Source organism: Zygosaccharomyces rouxii (assembly GCF_000026365.1).
Source record: "Zygosaccharomyces rouxii strain CBS732 chromosome D complete sequence".
NCBI classification, from domain to species: domain Eukaryota; kingdom Fungi; phylum Ascomycota; class Saccharomycetes; order Saccharomycetales; family Saccharomycetaceae; genus Zygosaccharomyces; species Zygosaccharomyces rouxii.
In genome coordinates, this window is record NC_012993.1 from 540,753 (window position 1) to 561,247 (window position 20,495).

General features: G+C 39.9%; 5 protein-coding genes and 1 non-coding gene across 6 annotated transcripts; 5 read left to right on the forward strand and 1 right to left on the reverse strand.

The window, feature by feature from the left end:
- Positions 1-50: 50 nt before the first annotated feature.
- On the forward strand, positions 51-14,831 carry REA1 (AAA family ATPase midasin; the record flags this gene model as incomplete). The annotated part of the gene is made up of 1 exon (XM_002496665.1): positions 51-14,831. One exon carries the CDS (start codon positions 51-53, stop codon positions 14,829-14,831), a length of 14,781 nt encoding a protein of 4,926 aa, XP_002496710.1.
- A 339-nt stretch (positions 14,832-15,170) lies between these two features.
- SNR79 lies at positions 15,171-15,261 on the forward strand. The gene has a single exon (XR_002648402.1). It is a non-coding gene; the product is annotated as a snR79 (small nucleolar RNA).
- Positions 15,262-15,372: 111 nt separating this feature from the next.
- Positions 15,373-16,446, forward strand: SEN2 (tRNA splicing endonuclease subunit SEN2; the record flags this gene model as incomplete). The annotated part of the gene is made up of 1 exon (XM_002496666.1): positions 15,373-16,446. The coding sequence occupies one exon, from the start codon at positions 15,373-15,375 to the stop codon at positions 16,444-16,446; it is 1,074 nt and encodes a 357-aa protein (XP_002496711.1).
- Positions 16,447-16,506: 60 nt separating this feature from the next.
- LCL2 (Lcl2p) lies at positions 16,507-16,884 on the reverse strand (the record flags this gene model as incomplete). The annotated part of the gene is made up of 1 exon (XM_002496667.1): positions 16,507-16,884. The coding sequence occupies one exon, from the start codon at positions 16,882-16,884 to the stop codon at positions 16,507-16,509; it is 378 nt and encodes a 125-aa protein (XP_002496712.1).
- Positions 16,885-17,375: 491 nt separating this feature from the next.
- On the forward strand, positions 17,376-19,235 carry CDC45 (DNA replication initiation factor CDC45; the record flags this gene model as incomplete). The annotated part of the gene is made up of 1 exon (XM_002496668.1): positions 17,376-19,235. One exon carries the CDS (start codon positions 17,376-17,378, stop codon positions 19,233-19,235), a length of 1,860 nt encoding a protein of 619 aa, XP_002496713.1.
- A 177-nt stretch (positions 19,236-19,412) lies between these two features.
- APC9 (anaphase promoting complex subunit 9) lies at positions 19,413-20,267 on the forward strand (the record flags this gene model as incomplete). The annotated part of the gene is made up of 1 exon (XM_002496669.1): positions 19,413-20,267. One exon carries the CDS (start codon positions 19,413-19,415, stop codon positions 20,265-20,267), a length of 855 nt encoding a protein of 284 aa, XP_002496714.1.
- Between the last annotated feature and the right edge of the window lie 228 nt (positions 20,268-20,495).

Genomic DNA, 20,495 nt, shown 5'->3' on the forward strand with positions numbered 1-20,495 from the left:
TACTACCACTACTACCAAGGAGAAGTAGAAGAGAAATCCTCAAGCAGACGATGGGAAAGGAAAATATGTCTCACAATGCTGTTTTACTGGATTTAGATTCTGCTGTGGAAAGGTTTCAGCTGTTTAACAAGACCTACCCAGCAGAAGCGCTTGACACATTATTTGAGTTCGATGCTCATGTGGATACTGATGTAAATCTACAAAGATTATCAAAGTTGGTGTTATCAAAGCGTTTTCATACTGGCTATCTTTTCGTCTATAAACCTATTTTCCTAGAGATTATTTCCCGTTGGATCAATCATCATGATAAACTAGAAGAATGCGTTGCGGTCCTTGATGCCTGCAGTAGGAATATTGGATTGTTCCCAGCATGCAAACCACTAGTGGAACAATTTTTGGCTCAAAACAATGAACATATAATTACTATTCTTCAAAACTATTCAACCAGAAGCGAGCAAGAGTTAAGAACTGTTTTACTTGCATACTACCGTTTGCTGTACCACGATAAGGAAGTATTTGGTAAATATGTGAAACTAGATGTATTATATTCGTTAGTGGATTCCAAAGAGAGAGGTACCATAACGTTCCTTGCTCTCAAAGTCCTATCCATTTATATGGATGCAGGAGAAAGAGTAATCGATGAAATGATAGACGCTCACATTAATGGAGAGAGCAAATTATACGGGGAATACGAATTGGATTCTCAAGTGGATTATAGATTCTTGGAGCTGAATGAAGCTAAGAGATTTGCCAATTTTTCAAGACTCCCTGAAGTGTCAGAGTGTTTTCAAAGAATACCAGGTCGTAATTACGTTGTTTTGGAACCAGAATTTCTAAGTCAAGGTGTAGTTTCCATCTGCGGAACTTTGGTGCCTTTTTCTGGATCACAACAACCTATTAAAGAATCTTCATTTGTTCCCACAGAAAAATCTATTGATGCTCTCCGTCAATTGGCTAACAATATCCGTAATGCAGAACCCATTATGCTCTGTGGTAAGGCAGGATCTGGTAAAACTTTTTTGGTTAATCAATTGAGTAAATATGCGGGAACGGAGGAGTCTATGGTTAAAATTCACCTTGGTGATCAAACAGATGCAAAGCTTCTGATAGGTACGTACACGTCAGGTGAAAAACCGGGAACGTTTGAATGGAGGGCCGGTGTTTTGACTACTGCTGTCAAACAAGGTAGATGGGTTCTTATAGAAGACATTGATAAGGCTCCTACTGAGGTCTTATCAGTTCTATTGACACTACTTGAAAAAAGAGAACTGACGATCCCATCTAGAGGTGAAACTGTGAAAGCCGCTCATGGATTTCATTTAATCTCCACTGTAAGGATAGATGAGACTCAATCCAAGAGAAATATCGACAATCATTCCATAAACATAATTGGTTCAAGAATTTGGAAACTGACGCATTTGAAGGAATTGGATGACAAAGATTTGCATTACATTTTGTGTCATAGATACCCTGTTTTAACTCGATTAGTACCCAAGCTAACACATGCCTACAAGGCCGTAAAAGAGATTTACTTGGACCAAAGATTTACCTCTTTAAACAGAGGTGCCAAGGCAAGAGTTGTATCTGTTAGAGATCTTATGAAACTATGCGAAAGATTAAAAGTCCTCTTTGAAAATAATGGTATAACCAACCCTGATGAATTGATAGAGTCGGAAATCTTCGATAGCATTTTCGCAGAGGCAGCCGACTGTTTCACGGGTGCCATTAGTGAACCTAGAGCATTAGAACCACTAGTGAGAACTATTGGTGAATCGGTAGAGATTTCCAATTCTAGGATTGGCCTTTACTTATCGAAACATGTCCCACAATTCGATAGCTACTCAGACCATTTAGAAATAGGTAGAGCAAAATTGCCTAAAGCTGTCTCTGTCTTACAGAAGAAATCAGCCAATGCTACTTCATTTGCTACTACGAACCATTCTCTAAGATTGATGGAACAAATTTCAGTTTCAGTACAAATGACCGAACCCGTTTTACTTGTTGGTGAAACTGGTACTGGTAAGACTACAGTGGTTCAACATTTGTGCAGATTACTTAACAAAACTTTAACCGTTATAAACGTGTCTCAACAAACAGAGACCGGTGATCTGTTAGGTGGATATAAGCCAGTAAATTCAAAGACGATTGCCATCCCCATTCAGGAAAAATTTGAATCTCTATTTGCCGCTACATTTTCTTTAAAGAAAAATGAACAATTTTACAAAATGTTACACAAGTGCTTCAATAAAAACCAGTGGAAGAACGTGGTTCGTCTATGGAAAGAAGCTTACAAAATGGCAAATAACATTTTAAAAGTGCAAAGGGCAAATGATGATGACAATGCTGAAAAGAAAAAGAAAAAGAGAAAGTTGAACGAACACGAACAAATGTTACTTTCAGAGACTTGGGAAGAGTTCAACGCTGCAGTTGAGAAATTCGAATTCCAATCAAGCTCTATAGAAAGTTCCTTGGTCTTCGATTTTGTCGAAGGTGCATTGGTGAAAGCAGTTCGTAATGGTGAGTGGTTACTTTTGGATGAAATAAATTTAGCTTCACCTGATACTCTTGAAAGTATATCAGATTTATTGGATGAAGGTTCGAAAAGGGGTGTTCTTTTGTCTGATAAAGGTGATATAGAGCCAGTAAGAGCTCACCCAAACTTCAGGATTTTTGCATGTATGAATCCCGCTACAGATATTGGTAAGAGAGATTTGCCTCCAGGTATACGATCAAGATTCACAGAAATTTACGTGCACTCGCCGGATCGAGACATTACCGACTTACTCTCCATCATTGACAAATATATTAAAAATTACAGCACCAGCGATGAATGGGTGGGTAACGATGTAGCAGAACTTTATCTGGAAGCCAAAAGATTGGCAGAAAGTAATAAAATTGTGGATGGTTCCAATCAAAAACCTCATTTTAGCATTCGTACTTTAACACGTACACTACTATATGTCTGTGACATTGTTAATATTTATGGTCTTCGTCGTTCCCTTTACGATGGATTTTGCATGAGTTTCTTGACACTACTAGACGGTGATTCAGAAGCAATACTTGAACCTATTATAAGAAAATACACTTTGGGCAGATTGAAAAATGTGAAAGCCGTTATATCACAAGCACCACCGTCCCCTGGTCCTGATTACCTGCAATTTAGGCATTATTGGATACAAAAAGGTTCCTTCGAACCCAAGGAAGAAAGTCGTTACATTATTACCCCATTTGTGGAAAAGAATATGATGAATTTAGTGAGGGCTACTTCAAGTAAACGATTCCCAGTTTTGATTCAAGGTCCTACTTCTGCAGGTAAAACAAGTATGATCAAGTACTTGGCAGATATCACGGGTCACAAATTCGTCCGTATTAATAACCACGAACACACAGACCTTCAAGAATATTTGGGTACATATGTTACAGATGACACTGGGAAACTTTCCTTTCAAGAAGGTATACTTGTAGAAGCCTTAAGGAAAGGTTACTGGATCGTTTTAGATGAATTGAACCTGGCTCCCACAGATATTTTGGAAGCACTAAACAGATTATTGGATGACAACCGAGAGTTGTTAATTCCTGAAACACAAGAAGTTATACATCCTCATCCGGACTTTATGCTTTTTGCTACTCAAAATCCTCCAGGGATTTATGGTGGTCGTAAAATCCTTTCAAGGGCATTTAGAAATAGATTTTTGGAGCTCCATTTCGCAGATATTCCCCAAGAAGAACTTGAAATTATTCTACGTGAACGTTGCCAAATTGCTCCTTCGTATGCAAAAAGAATCGTGGAGGTTTATCGTCAACTCTCCATTGAAAGATCTGCTTCCAGACTATTTGAACAGAAAAACAGTTTTGCCACTTTACGTGATCTTTTCCGCTGGGCTTTGAGAGATGCAGTAGGATATGAACAATTAGCCGCCAATGGTTACATGCTTTTAGCTGAAAGATGTCGTTCGGCTCCCGAAAGAGAAGTTGTTAAAAGAGTTCTGGAAAAGGTAATGAGAGTGAAATTGGACATGGACAGGTATTACGCTGATTCAGAGAACTCTTTACTCTTGAGTGAAAAAAGTGATGTGGTTTGGACCGGAGCATCAAAAAGATTATCATTTTTGGTGGAAACATGTTTAAAAAACAAAGAACCCGTTTTACTGGTTGGTGAAACAGGTTGTGGTAAGACTACCATATGTCAAATATTAGCATCTTATTATAGGAAGAATTTGATTGCTCTCAATGCTCACCAGAACACGGAAACAAGCGATATCTTGGGTGCACAGAGACCTGTTCGTAACAGATCAGAGATTCAAGCCCGGTTAACTAAACTTCTCCAAAGTGTTCTGGATCTTCCAGAAGATCAATTGGAAATGTTAACTTTAGAAGGTTTAATAGCTCAATATGATATTATGGACAGGACTTCTTTGGATGAGAATGTAAAGATTCAAATTGACGAGCTAAGAAGTAACCTTTCCATTCTTTTCGAATGGTGTGACGGTCCATTAGTTCATGCAATGAAAACTGGTGATTTCTTCCTCCTAGATGAAATCTCACTAGCCGATGATTCCGTTTTGGAGAGATTGAATAGTGTCTTAGAACCTGAAAGGAACTTATTATTAGCAGAGAAAGGTTCCTCAGACAGCCTGGTGGTTGCCGTGGAGGACTTTCAATTTCTTGCTACAATGAACCCAGGTGGTGACTACGGTAAGAAGGAACTATCCCCTGCCTTAAGAAACAGATTCACGGAAATATGGGTTTCATCCATGGACAGTTTAGAAGATGTCCGCATGATTGTTTCTTCCAAGCTACTCCCAGACTTACGAGACCTTGTTGATACAGTGGTCTCCTTTTCTGAATGGTATGCCAACAAGTTCGGAAAGGGAATGTCTGGTGGAGGGATTATTTCTCTCCGTGATATTCTTGCATGGATCGAATTCATGAATTGCACTTACCATAAAGTAGGTGACAAAGGCATCATTTTGGTTCACGGTGCAGCTATGGTATTTGTCGACGCTCTCGGTACAAATAACACTGCTTATCTGGCTGAAAGTCCGGAAAGATTGAGGGCTTTGAAGCAGGAGTGTATTGCTCACCTTTCTATATTTGCTAACATTGATTTGAAACCACAATTTAATCAGGCAATTCAAGTACAGACCTCGGAAATGAGCCTAAGAATTGGTCCGTTTGAAGTTTCAAGAAAGGAACATGGTGACATGGCCACTAAGTTTAACTGGAATGCACCAACTACTTCTAAAAACCTTTTACGTGTGATTAGAGCAATGCAGGTGCGCAAGCCAATTCTTTTGGAAGGTAGCCCAGGTGTCGGTAAAACGAGTCTGGTTGCCGCTCTCTCAGAAATCACAGGTAACAAGTTGACTAGAATCAATTTATCTGAGCACACTGATCTCGTTGATTTATTTGGTTCAGACGTTCCTGGTGAAAAAACGGGAGAATTTGTTTGGCGTGATGCTCCCTTCCTAAGGGCCATGCAAAAAGGTGAATGGGTTCTACTGGATGAAATGAATTTGGCCTCTCAATCTGTCTTGGAAGGGTTGAATGCTTGTTTGGATCATCGTGGTCAGGCTTACATTCCGGAGCTAGACAGATCTTTCAGTTGTCATCCAGAATTTATGGTTTTCGCAGCACAGAATCCCCAATACCAAGGTGGTGGTAGAAAAGGATTGCCAAAATCATTTATCAACCGTTTTAACGTTGTCTATAATGACACACTTACTGCCGATGATCTTCTACTGATTGCTAATCAGCTTTATCCAGATGTAAGTCTAGAGGTGATCAAAAAAATTATCCAGCTCATGTCAACATTAGAGTATGAAGTGTGCAAGTTGAAGAAATGGGGGTCATCCGGTTCCCCATGGGAGTTTAACCTTAGAGATACTTTGAGATGGCTCAAAATGCTGAATCAAGAATCTTTGGTCAGCGAACTAGACATTTTCGATTTTGTAGATGTGGTCGTTGTGCAAAGGTTCCGTTCTCAGGTAGACAAATCGAAAGCAAGAGAAGTCGTTGAACGCATATTTGGTGCCCATGAGAAGCGTGAAAACTTTTATAAGCTCGACCGTGATTTCATTCAAATCAACGGAGAACTGGTGAAAAGGAATCCGTTATTCAGCTGTCCAACCCATGAAAAATTGCTTTCCCTTGAATCCAACTTTTCATTCTACGAGTCTGCCTTGAGAGCCATCAAGCACAGTTGGCCTCTGATTTTGGTTGGTCCCACGAATGCAGGTAAATCGGGAATCATTGAATTTTTAGCTTCTGTTCTTGGTGCTCCTGTTTCAACTTTTTCAATGAATAGTGACGTGGACAGTATGGATATTTTGGGTGGTTATGAGCAAGTTGATCTTACGAGGAAAATCTCTTACATCATTAATGATTTGAAATTGGTTTTACGTGAGATCCTTTTGGTTAATTTGAGCTTAAACTTTGGGAAGCGCGAAGCCATCGTTGGCGCTCTAGAACTTCTTAACTTCATTTGCACTAATATCGTATCAGTGGAAAATTTCAAATATTTCAGTGAGAAGTTTAATGGTGTCTTTTCTTTCTTATATGATAGTCCTCAATTACAAGAGTTCTCTACCAGAATCCAAGAAATGACGACCATTATTGAACAAGGCGATCAAGTAAAATTTGAATGGTTTGATGGTATGCTTGTTGAAGCAGTAGAAAAGGGAAATTGGTTAGTCTTAGATAATGCCAATCTATGTTCTCCATCTGTGCTTGATAGATTAAATTCTTTGTTGGAAAGTGACGGTTCATTGATCATCAATGAACGCAGTGAGGAAAACGGTGAACCAAGAGTCATCACTCCTCATCAGAACTTCCGGTTGTTCCTCACTGTAAATCCCAAATTTGGTGAATTGTCGAGGGCAATGAGAAACAGAGGTGTCGAGCTCTATGTCGAAGAGTTGCACTCTAGAGCTTCATACTATGATTGCTTGAATTTGGGTGTTGAAACTTCCAAGGAACCCTCACAGCTAGAGAGGGGTTTTAAGGCTATGTCATTAAGCATTCTTGATTCCATTGTACCATTGAAGCGTTATCTACCAGCCCAATTAGCCTCGGCTCAAGTATTCGGGCAATTGCATGATGTTATATCTCTATCTGGTGACCAACCAGCCACAGAGGCGCTCCTGGGAGTGGTTCCTATTAACCGTTTGAAACAGCTTGAACAATGGATGGGTAATGTCATTCAGAACCGTCAATTTTCTGAACAGAGGTTGGCTTCTGAGATCTGTGAACTCCTGAAGACCTTTGACAAGGAAGGGATCGTACGGAAGGTCAACAGTATCTACTCATCTGCAGATGAGAGGTTGCTAAAAATCCTAGACCATTCACCTTCCGACTTATCAGAACAATCCTTGTTCCCTCTATTGAATACTTATTTGCTTCCCTCTGTTCTTCCAGCTCAAACAACGAATGGTCTTTCAGAGACGGTTTACCTATTCAGCACAGTGAAATTGTTACACGAAAGTATCAATCTTTTGGAAAGAACGATGGAAAAAGCAATCAAGGGTAAGCTTTCGAGTCTTTCGTACATTGAGCTGTCAGCAGCGGTTGTCGGTGGACGCAATGTAAAGAACCCTCCAAGGATCCCCATATATCAGGTTCTTCAAGACCTGGCTAACAAAGTCTGGCAAATTGTGGGCCAGGAGACACTTTTCCAAAGAAATGACATCTTTGAATCACTTTGGAAGTTGTTAGTGTTATGGTTTGGAATCTTCGAAACCGCTGGTCGCAAAGACGAGGCAAGGTTGAGAGCCTACAAGGAATTGCTTGAGGAATGGCAAACATCAGCACAAGCCGAAGGATTAATTACTTCAGAATTTTCATTCCTCTCCAAGTTTAGTGATGGTGTGAAACTGCAGAGGGGTACATCAATTGCCCTTATCTGGGAAAACTTCAAACAACCTTATCCATCTTCTTCCGAAGGATGGTCATTGTGGGATGCATTATTCGATATCTCAAGGAAATTTGATCGTGTTGTCAAATCTCAATACGTTGAATCATACGCTTCAATCAATGGATTGAGGGAAATATTCCGTATGCTTTTTGAAGACCTTATCCAGAATGATGTATTGGAATTCAGAAATCTGCTATTAAAATTGGAATCTGGTATCGAGGACCTAGAAAACATTTCCAGCAAGTTTTTGAACAAAAGGATTAATTATTTCGAGAATGAATTTAATGATCTCCTAAGATTAGTCTTTAATCAGCACAACGGAATGGTTGAGCAATTAGCATCTCTATCTTCAATACCTACCGGAAAAATCATCAGACAGCAACAGAAGAGACATTCCGGTCCAGCAGTATTCGATATTCTTTGGACTGAAGTGGATGATAAATTCCAATCTTCCATCAGCTCATTAATCACCTCTTCATTGTTTGAGCGAATCATTATCAAATCGAACAACCTGAAGCATTTTGCAGGAAGTCAGGTCAAACAGACTTTGACAGATGCCAAGTTACTTTTATCTTCTACAGTTGATAGTTCAGAGACGATTTTGCAAGATCAACTGACATTTTTTGGTGGACTCTTAAGGGATTGGGTTGTTCGCATTATCCAACTCCATGTGAAAGAAGGTGTCGTTAGCTTCGATAATGAACTGCTACAAAAACAAGTCTCGAAGGAGACTGACGAGAAGTTTTACAAGGTCTTTGTGGAGAACTTGTTACCAGCCCTACAGTATGCGACATCTGCATCTTCTTTTAGCATTTTGGGAAGAGGGTGGATTTTATTCGGTGTTGGTATGATGGAACTCTATGCCCCTGATCGTCCTTTTGACCCCGCCATTCATGAATATGTTTCGTATGATACTTCCTCGAAGCATAAGTCCTTCTTAGAGAAGATGAAAGAAAGTTTAGCGTCCGTACGTCAAGTTACTAGTGGTGATGATCTGATCTTTGCCGAGAAAGTTCTTTTGGAGAAACCAGATATCGGTGAGCTTGAAAGACCTCGGATTTATAGACCAGATTTTCCAATTGATAATCTTTTTGATGAATGGACCGCACTTTTGAATTCTTCCCTAAATCATGAGCAAGTTTCAAGATTAATGAACACAGTGGATGATTGGAGCAACATTACCAAGGGCCAATTGGAGCTTTTCCAGCAGAATACATCGCGCTTTTTACAACGCTTGGAAACTGGATACAAGTTCTACACAGATTTAAATGATATTTTTTCAAGCTATGTATTAAGCATGAAATTTGGATTTGACTTGATGAGGTGTGACAGAGAAGGTAAAGAAAAGAATTTGGATCTACCCCTACTATGGAGTGTCGACCCACTTACTCTCGTGAGCCCTACGAGTATCAGTGAGACCTTCTCTAAATTGTCCTCTTTTTTCAAGAGGAATAACACAGGCTCTGCTTCTTCCGAAGTTGTCCTTGCCTTTTTGATGCAATTATTCAAATTCCACAATAAACCAGAAGCCATGCTATCAACATTCAATGGTATATTGCAGACATTATATTTCAGATGGTCACAAAGGAGAATGAAAGAAGAACAAGAAGCTCGTGAAAGGTCAAGTTTATTCCGTTTTGAAGATAATGCAGAGGATTTCGAAGAAGATTTCAGGAACATGTTCCCTGATTACGAGGAAACAGTTTCCGCTGACAATGAGGGAACCTCAAGTTCAGAGGAGGAGCTGCAAGATGCTTATTATTCTATTGCTAAAATTTACATTTCCATCTTCCAAGATTCCAAAGAAAGAAATTTGGAGCACATGGTTGAAATGGGTTCCAAAATAGTTGAGCAACTCGCTCGTTCCAGCTTAAAGTTTAAATCTGGAACACTGAGCGAGAATCACCTAACATCTGTTGTCCACCTATTAGCAAAGAATATCAATGCGTTTGAGATGCCTAAGGATAATGAAAATTTCAATTTTTATAAGGACTTTTCTATTTCAGAGTCTCAAAAGGCCATCTCAATAGTTGAGAGCTTATGGAAGTTCGTTCATGAATTATTAGGCAACTGGCCTGAACACGCAACATTACGTGAGCTATTCAGAATATGCCATGAATTTTTGAGCTATAGATCAAGCACCCCTGTGGCTAAGATGCTACAGAAGATAGAGCAAATTTACACTTTCGTAGCCGAATGGGAGAAGTATGCGTCTTCACGAGTATCCATGGGAATACACATCAGGAAAATTACAGATCTAATCATTTCATGGAGAAAAATGGAACTACAAACCTGGAATGGATTGCTGAAATCTGAGGAGGATCAAATTAATAGAAATATCGGAAAATGGTGGTTCTATCTATTTGAGATCATCATTGTCGCTAGTATTTCAGACGAAAGCGCCAATGGCAGCCAAACCACACTGGTGTCACATCTCAACATTTTCTTCAGTAAAAGCTCTTATGGTGAATTTAAGACCCGTCTAGACCTTCTCAGGGCTTTTGCTGAACATACAAAACTTTTGGGATGGGGTGAGTATTCAATTTTCCATTCAATTCAGAATGTATTGAAGTTCTATGGTCAATTTGAGTCCGCTGTGGAAGAACATATCGCAAACTCCAAGAAGTCATTGGAAAAAGAGATTTCCGAAATTATATTATTAGCAAGTTGGAAGGATGTGAACATCGACGCTTTGAAGCAAAGTTCTCGTCGTTCTCATAACAACCTATACAAGGTGGTTCGCAAGTACCGTTCTGTTTTGTCAGAAGCAATACAGCCAACTGTTGAGAGCGGTATCTCGTTTTCAATCAAGGAATCTCTGCCGATGATAACCTTAAAAGGATCTTATGCAACAGACTATGATGTTTTGTCCGCTGAAAAGCAAGTTACAAAGATCGTTGGCTGGGACTCCAGATCAGATATCATGAAAAATCCTCATAATGTGTACTCGAGAATGAAATTCTTCATAACAAAAATGGAGAACTTAAGTTTCCCAAGTTTGTTGGATTTTGCTACAGACATTTCTGAAGAAGCTGAAAGTCTTCAAAAGGATACACCTAAAGTGTATTCGAAAGATCAGAAGAAAAAATTGGCTTCTTTGAAAGTCTTGAAAGGTAAGCTCCTCAGCGACTCCTTGAAGGAACTGAGGAGAATAGGTCTGAAATCTAGCTTTAGAGAGGATATTCACAAGGTCCAATCCACCTCAACAGCCATTTTATCTAATGTGGTTTCTTTTACCGAAACGGAACTTGAAGGTTGTGATGGCTACTTTTTCAGAATAATTGATCTACTACCAAAATTGAGAGCTGCGGTATCTGAGCCTTCTGATAACATACCTTTTGCAAGTATCGAAAAGGGAATGGCAATTGCAGAAAATCTAATTTTCTCGTTGATAACTGTTAGACAACCGATTTATGATTTGGGTGTCATACATTACAAATATCAAGGGTTACTTGAAGATCTGAAAACAATTTCATTTTCCAGAGGAACTCTGAATCACAATTCAAGGTCTATGGATTTTGAACAACTCAAGAGTGTAGGTGAATGGTTCCCAGTTCTACTAGAATATGCGATAGTCACCTTAAGCTTCATGAAACAAGAAAAAGCTAAAAAGAGTGTAGTGGAACTGGAGCAAATCAGAGTTAGGACCGAAGAATTTTACACAAGACTTTGTAGCGTCAAAGTTTTGGATTCTATGGCAGATGAACTATTGACTGAATTCAATGAATTCATCTCTAACGCTATGAACTCACTAGAACGCTGTAAGGACCCTTGTAGCTTTTTCGTATTCGATGTTCTTTTGAGTTGGTTGAGCGAGCAAGCCCATTTCCCTGTTAAAGATTTGAAGAGTGAAGATGGAAGAGCAGAAGATTTTGATCAAACGTTCCGTGGTATCTTTACTTCTTTGGTACTTTCATTTCAAAAAATTATGAATATGGAACTGCTGTCTGTCAATGAGGACGATGACAAGTGGCTTTCAAGTACAGCCAAACAGTTGATGAACGTTAACAAGGTGTTCATCAACTCTAGCATCTTACAGAAATTGGAACAAGCTATCAAGCAAATTAAGGAAATGCACCTTGCTGGCCCAACTGTCACGCTAATTAGGGCAGTAATTACTTTCACATTACCTGCCATCAACTCCTATTACGATGCCATGTCTGCAATGCTTTTGAAATCCAGAGAATACTACGTGAATACTTCGCACGGAACATATATTTTGGCAACTTTATTACACAATTTGGCTAAAAATGGATTCTGTTCGCCTGAACCACCCTCAGAAATGCATGATGATAAAAATCTACATGAAGGAACAGGTTTGGGTGATGGTGAAGGTGCACAGAACAATTCAAAAGATGTCGAAGAAGATGAAGATCTAACGGAGAATGCTCAAGAGGCTAATCGTGATGAACAAGACAAAGACGAGGACGACCCCAATGAGGATAAAAATGATGCTGTTGATATGGAGGGTGACATGGCAGGTGATTTAGAAGAATTATCTGATCAAGGTTCTGGCAGTGATGAATCTGGTGACGAGGATGAGAATGAAATGGATGAGCAAGTGGATGATGTTAATGAAGATGATCCTAACGCCATTGATGATAAGATGTGGGATGAAAAGCCTGAGTCTGATTCCAAGGAAAGGAACGCTGAAAATAATGTCCAAGGACAGAAGGATGATGATGATGTCCAAGCTGCCGAAGGGGAAGACAGTAAAAACGAGAATGATCAACAGCAACAAGGTGAGGATGAAAATAATAACGAGGAGTTTGATGACGCCAATAAAGAAGGAAGTGACAAAGAAGGAAGTGACAAAGAAGGTGACGAGAAAGAGGAGGACGGTGAAGATGGTGAGGACGACGCTGCAGGACAGGACGACTCCGTTCGTCAAGAAGAAGGTGAAGAAAATGCGATCGACGCACCTGAAATCGAAACATTGGATCTTCCTGAGGATATGAACTTGGACTCTGGTGATGAGAAATCGGAAGATGAAGGTGAAGATGAAAATATGGATGTTTCAGACGGAGAAATGGGTGATGAAGATGAAGGTGAAGAAGATGGCAAGCAAGAAGAGAACGCAGAAGCCGCCGAACCAGAAGACGAAGAAAATGGAGAAGATGCGGAAAACGAAGAAGACGAAGAAGGCCACATGGATACCGAAGAACCAGAAGATCAGAAGCTAGATGGTGAGGAAGACGGTGTTCAAAGTGAAGATGAAAAAGAAGGAGGGGAAGCAGAGGAAGATGAAAACATGTCAGACGAGAATGACCTCGCAGAGACACAGATGGGTGAGAATGCTGAGCAAGAAAAAGGTAATGATGAACAAGCTGAAGGTCTTGATGGCTTGGATGAGGTGCCAGAACCTGAAGACGTTGATGCCGATGCCGCTGCTCAACAAAAATCTGGTTCTAAAGGTGCTGGATCTGAATCCAAAGATACCGACGAACAAGATAACGTGGGTAACAGCGGAAATGCTCAGAATTATCAAGAGGAACAACAGGATCAAGAAAATGAAAATAATGAAGCTTCTCGGGAAGACGCTAAGGAAGCCTTCAAGCAACTTGGTGATTCAATGAAGGAGTACTACAATCGTCGTAAGGAAATCCAAGAGGCCTCGCAACAGGAGAAAGAAGAGGAAACTACGGAGAATGCCAATCAGCGTCCTGACGAATTTGAACACGTCGATGGTGCAAACACCGAGACCGATACTCAAGCCTTAGGTATGGCAAACCAAGAACAAATTCTCCCCATTGATCAAGATAAAGCTATTGATGACGATGAAGAACCTCATGGTGAAGATGAAGACATCCAGATGCTTGATGAAGAACAAGAAGCTGACAAGGAGTACGGCCAACCTGAAGAAAATGAGGCGGGTGAAGAGAATGAAAATGCAAGAGCCACTGGTGCTAGTGTTGGAGAAATGAAGGAGGACTCAGAACGTGGTAACTTGCTAGCTGAAGATATTCTGAAAAACAGGGAAGAAGATGATTTAGAACCGCTGCTCGATGAAATTGACGAAGAGATCTATCAACAAGAAGAGCTCGCAGAACCTTGTAGAGATCTGGAAGAATCACGGACATTGTGGCACAAGAGTGAACTATCTACCTCTGAGCTCTCTGCACGTTTAAGCGAACAATTACGTTTGATCTTAGAACCCACATTGGCCACGAAATTGCAAGGTGATTACAAGACTGGTAAAAGATTAAACATGAAGAGAATCATTCCTTATATTGCATCGCAATTCCGTAAGGACAAGATATGGTTGAGAAGAACTAAGCCCAGTAAACGTCAGTATCAAATCATGATCGCTCTCGATGATTCGAAATCCATGAGTGAATCCAAATGTGTGAAATTGGCTTTTGACAGTTTGTGTCTAGTTTCAAAGACGCTGACACAGTTAGAATCCGGTGGTCTATCTATTGTGAAATTTGGTGAAACTGTAAAGGAAGTTCATCCCTTTGGTGAGCAATTCAGCGGCGAAGCTGGTGCAAAGGCATTCCAATGGTTTGGCTTCCAAGAGACCAAGACTGACATCAGAAGGCTTGTGGCGGAATCCATTAAAATCTTTGAAAGATCGAGTGTGTTTGCAAGCGGAGATCAATGGAGATTACAAATTGTGATTTCAGATGGTGTTTGTGAAGACCACGAGACAGTACAACGTCTAGTACGCAGAGCAAGGGAGAACAAGATTATGATCGTGTTTGTCATTATTGATGGTATCAACTCCAGTGAATCTATCATGGATATGAGCCAAGTGAAGTACGTCACAGATCAAAATGGAAACATGCAATTGAAGATTGACAAATATCTAGACACTTTCCCCTTCGAATTCTATGTGGTGGTTCATGACATCAGCGAATTACCTGAGATGCTTTCAGTGATTCTGAGACAGTACTTTGCTGATCTAGCGTCATCATGAGTAATTCATGTATAAATTTATAGACTGTATTATCGATTATTATTTCTGTTTATTATCACTAAATGCACCGTAAATCTTGAAGTCTCGAGGAGAGTGTGCCCTAATTTTTCTTCAAGCACCAAACGTTAGGAATTTATTCATATGAAAATTTTTTTTACATCTATATAAGAAGTTACAAGAGTTTGGAAACTTACATACACTATCGAAATGTTTCTTCAGTTGTTTGTAAAGAATCCGAAGGATTCATCTCTTATGTCCATAAGTGAATGTCGTAAATCTGGGAAGAATTTAATGTGTGCCAGATGGCCTTTACTCTTCCACTGTTTCTTTTCTTGAACTGATAATGATGATATAACTAGCATGTTGCTCGAAGATTAATCGATGTGAGCGCAATGATTTCTCAAATAGACTACAACGGTATCTGAATATTCTACTAAATCTTCTTGAGGGGCTATTTTACATAATTATTAAATGATCTTTTATTTACGGCGGTGAATAGTACTTGAACTCTGCAGTGAAAAGGCCAACCAGTGTAAGCACAATGGGAAAGAGAAAGCCCAGCTCCGCTAGGTACAAGTATCCGTTACCTATCCATCCAATAGAATTACCACCGCTAATACCTCATAATCCTATATCCTGGGTTTACTGGACATATTGTTATTTTAGCAGTGTCAATGGTTTAACTAACAAGATACATGTAGAGTTCTTTAACGATAAATACGTCCATATTGTGGTCAAAGATGATAGTCAGATGAATTATCTGTGGGAAAATGGCTTCTTTGGTACTGGCCAATTATCTAGAAGTGAGCCTACATGGAAGAACAGAACTCATAACAGGTTAGCTGATAGCGATGGTCATGGAAATGCATTGGAGAAGGTTACACAGCATAGGAGACTATTAAGATTAGAGTTCAAGAAGCAAAGAGAAAAGATGGAACAAGAGCTGTTAGAACTGAGAAGAAAAGGTGGTACCATTGAACAAGAGAAAGAATTACTTGAACAACAGAGAAAATCTTTAAGAGTGTACAAATCGCAACAGAGTTCTGCAGAAGTACTTCCTCATGAGGAGACCATTAGGGACATAGATTTGCTACTGTTCACGGATGATGGGAAAATTAGACAACTGGAATCATTAGAGCTTATGCCCGTGGAGGCCATGTTTCTAACATTTGCCTTACCGGTACTGGACATTACCGCTAAAGATTTAACACGACGTCTCGTGGGAATCCCAGAGAAATATGAGGACATCCACCAGTTTATCTCACAGTACGTGGTCTACCACCATTATAGATCCCATGGTTGGTGCGCTAGATCAGGTGTAAAATTTGGATGTGATTATTTACTGTACCAACGAGGGCCTCCCTTGGAACATGCGGAATTTTGTGTTCGAATACTCAACAGCAATGACATTAAGGATTACAACTGGTACTCCAGTTTGGCCCGTGTTGTAGCTGGCGCTAACAAGACATATGTATTATGTTACGTGGAAAGCCTACGATCTCCAGAGACTATTTTAAGATGGTGGCACCAGGGAAATTATAAATCAATATTCTCAAGTTATAAAGTTGGTGAGATAACTTACAAAAGATGGATACCGGGCAAGAACAGAGAATAAAATAGATGTACCATTTAACAACTAATTATGCGACTATATATAATGCAAATGAAGAGTGTACTATACCTGATCTTTGTAGGCCTCTAGCACCCATCCGCAGTCTCTGATACCCTTATTCTTAGCCTTTGGTCCTTTAGCAGGATCATCATATATGGCATTTAACTTCTCATCATGAGTAGCAGGCTTTGAAATGCAAATGTACTGATTATTGGGCAATGTGCACTTCAACTGCGATTTAGGGAAGGGACAGGGACACTCCTTTACATGACTAACACACTCTAAGGTATCAGGACATAAATAACCTTCACAACCTGAATTTAAAAACTTGTCCTCATATGGTTGTGGTGGTGTTGGAGGGTCCTGGTTGAAGTTAAAGAGAAAACCAGATACCTGCACAAGTAGCAGGCAAACTGCTATCACTCGACATGCACAGTTCATCTAGATTAAAGCTTGGTTTCTTGTACGTTTATGTATAAGACAACAGTTGTTGTAGTAAGAGCCAGCTCATAGGTCTTTAACCATGGCCCTATGGTAACAAGACGGACCTCCACGTGATAACAAGATAGAAGCTCTAGCGAATAAATGAAGACGATTACAACTATATTAAAGGATCCTCAAGGTCTGCTTCACCCATCTGCTCTTCTCGAAACCGTTCTTCACAAGAAGATTCGCGAATTGGCACTACAATTTGATGAGATATTCGAGCCGGTAAGAGATAATGGAAACTTGCAGCCCTCACTCGAGCTGAAATAGAATTAGCAAGCCGCTCGAGGTCCAATTAGCCCCTAGTTGCTGCCTTTTCCTCCATTATGTATTTCAACTCATCGAGCTCATCAGGTATTTGACGAAATATTCATACAATAACGCGCGTATTCTACTTTCTACTAGATAAAAGATTGGCAATAAAGGTCTTAAGAGGTCCGTTGGACATGTATTATGGGATTAGACAGATTGCAGAACCATACCATCGAATACTGAGAAGTTCTTCGAGCCATTCATCATGTCAATTGGTCATATTCGTGTCATGTTTGAACATAGATGCATTGTGTTCTGCTAAGATGCTCACCAATCTTTTCAAAAAACAATTAGTTCAATCTCAACTAGTACCTGTATTTGGTTATGGTGAGCTAAAGGATCACTATTCTAAATTAGATGACAATGTTACCAGTGTAATATTCATTGGATGTGGTGGTGGGATATGCCTTGACGAGTTCTTAGAGCTGGATGCCGAACAGTTGTTAATGGATACTGATGATGCTCTGAAGGAGAGGAAATTCAATAGGCACATATATGTGTTTGATTCGCATCGACCATGGAATTTGGACAACATATTTGGCTCAGAAATTGTAATATGTCTGGACGACGGGACGGCAGATGATTCTTTGCAAAGACAGAAAGAAGCATATTTCCAACTAATACGGCTTGATGCTGAGAGTGAAGGGCAGGAAGAGGATGAGGACACTCAGGAGGATGAAACTGATGAAGACGAAGACGAAGATGAGGATGGTGACGGTAAGAGATCAAGTTCAGAGGGTCCATCTAGCAAGAAAGCGAAAAAACAGAGAAAGAGACTGATAGACGAATATGAGACAATCTTAGAAGATTATTACTCACAGGGGACTTCAGTGGTAAATTCAATGTCATTACAGGTTTATTCATTAATAACTACTATCGGAGAATCAAATTTAAAATACCTCTGGTGGACAATTTTGGGGACGACTTCGCTAGATACCGCTTATCCACAAGTTTACAATCGATTATACCCACTTTTACAAGATGAAGTTAAGAGACTGTCTCCCAGCCATCAAGCGGTTAAGACCCCAGATACTCTATCCCTCAACATTCAGCCCGATTACTACCTTTTTCTATTGAGGCATTCATCACTCTATGACAGTTTCTACTACTCCAACTACGTTAACGCCAAGCTTTCACTCTGGAATGAAAATGGTAAGAAAAGGTTACACAAGATGTTTGCTCGTATGGGGATACCGTTGTCTACTGCCCAGGAAACTTGGATCTACATGGATAATTCCATTAAAAGAGAACTAGGTATAATATTCGATCGAAATTTGGACAGGTATGGACTGCAAGACATTGTACGAGACGGATTCGTTAGAACTTTAGGTTATAGAGGTGCCATTAGTGCAAGCGAATTTGTAGAGGCACTGACGGCATTATTAGAAGTTGGTAACAGCATTACAAGAGAAACTGGCGATACTACAGAGGAAGTAAGCGTAAATTCACAAAAGAGATGGATTTCCAATTTTTGGTTGAGTTGGGATGCACTTGACGATGGTAAAGTGGACCTGTTGAACAAGGGAATTAGACATGCACAGACTTTACAAAAAGCAGTCTTCAATACCGGTGTTGCCATTTTGGAGAAAAGACTCATTAAGCATTTAAGGATCTATCGTCTTTGTGTACTTCAAGAGGGTCCAGATTTAGAATTATACTACAACCCACTGTCCCTATTACGGTTGGGTAATTGGTTGTCAGAATGCTGTGCAGAATCTGAGAATAAGCAGCTGCTACCAATGGTATTGGCAAGTCTTAACGAATCCACAGACACGTATTTGGTAGCAGGTCTTGCTGCAAGATACCCAAGGGGGATGGATATGTTGCAAGTGCGTAAACCAATTCTAAACAATTTTAGCATGGCGTTCCAGCAAATTGCTGCACAGACTGATGCAAGAGTTAAAATAGACAATTTTGAAAGTTCCATTATTGAAATTAAAAGGGAGGATCTATCTCCATTCCTCGAGAAATTAACGCTAAGTGGTCTAATTTGAGTGCAAAAAGAACTGAATGAAATTCAGAAGAATTGATCGAACTCCATGAAAATGCTCTAAGAGTTCAAAACGGCCCTTTTCTCACTTTTTATTCCACTTTTTCATATTTTTTTATAACATTTTATAACGCATAATTTTCCTATTTACTGACGCCGCAAATCTTAACTTACCGATATAATGTCAGAAACTCAAAAGATCACACTGTCCAGCTTGACAGGACAAACAAGGAGGCTGCTTTTACTGGCTATGTCAAGAGCTACCAAGTCAAATGCTTCCAAGAGAGATCCTAATTTACCTGTAGAAAGTCCACTTTTTCAACTGCCATCAGTAGCGCCATGGAGAACACCCAAATTGCAAAAGGGTTCCAACCCATATAGCAGATATAATAGTGTTACGCCGCTTCGAAGACCTTCTACATTGTTGATTCATCATTTGGAACAAGCACCAGTCTCGTCAGGAAAAGAAGAATTAGAAATCGATACTGTATTGGATGAGAATGAACTTTCCAAAGAACCATCATTACCGGCAGAAGAGGCTGAATATGACTATAAACCGTTCTCTGAAAAGCCACTACTTCGTGAATCCAAAATTGAAAGCTACCTGCAAGCTGAGAGAGCTGCACACTGTCTCATTTTCCATACATCAGGTCATATTCCGGGTGCCGACGACAAATACAGACCAGATGCGGAACTAGAGTGTGGTGAAGATGAATGGGAGGGCCAAGAATTGAACCACGACGAAGGTCCACTACTTCTAAGCGTTCCTGGTTGTAGTAAACACGATCTGTGCCAATTGTTAAACAAAAACCACATGCGTCCAAGACCCAACGTTCGCCGCATTGATGAAATTTTGAACCACGAGTTTAACGCCTTGAAATCATTCTGGGGTGACTCTTCATTGGCTACCACGCTGGACAGAAACCATCTCCACGAGCAGTATCTTTTACTAATGCAAGAACAGAAGGAGATTGCCCAATTTAAGAGCTTACTTCATTCATCCCGGCCAATAAAACCGCATGTCCCCCACAATTGAGCATAGCAAAATGCATTAAAATTACAAAGAACTCTGAGAAAATTCATCCTTTAGCATTAATCCTTAGCTTTAATCATCGTATTATAAGTATATAAATATGTATGTTATTATGCAAGTCTTGCATCACGTGATCATGAATTAGACTATGAAAAGGGGCGGAAGCTATGTAATACTACCAAGGACCTTTGAAAACCTTTTATACCCAACCAATACTACATAGAAGGGACA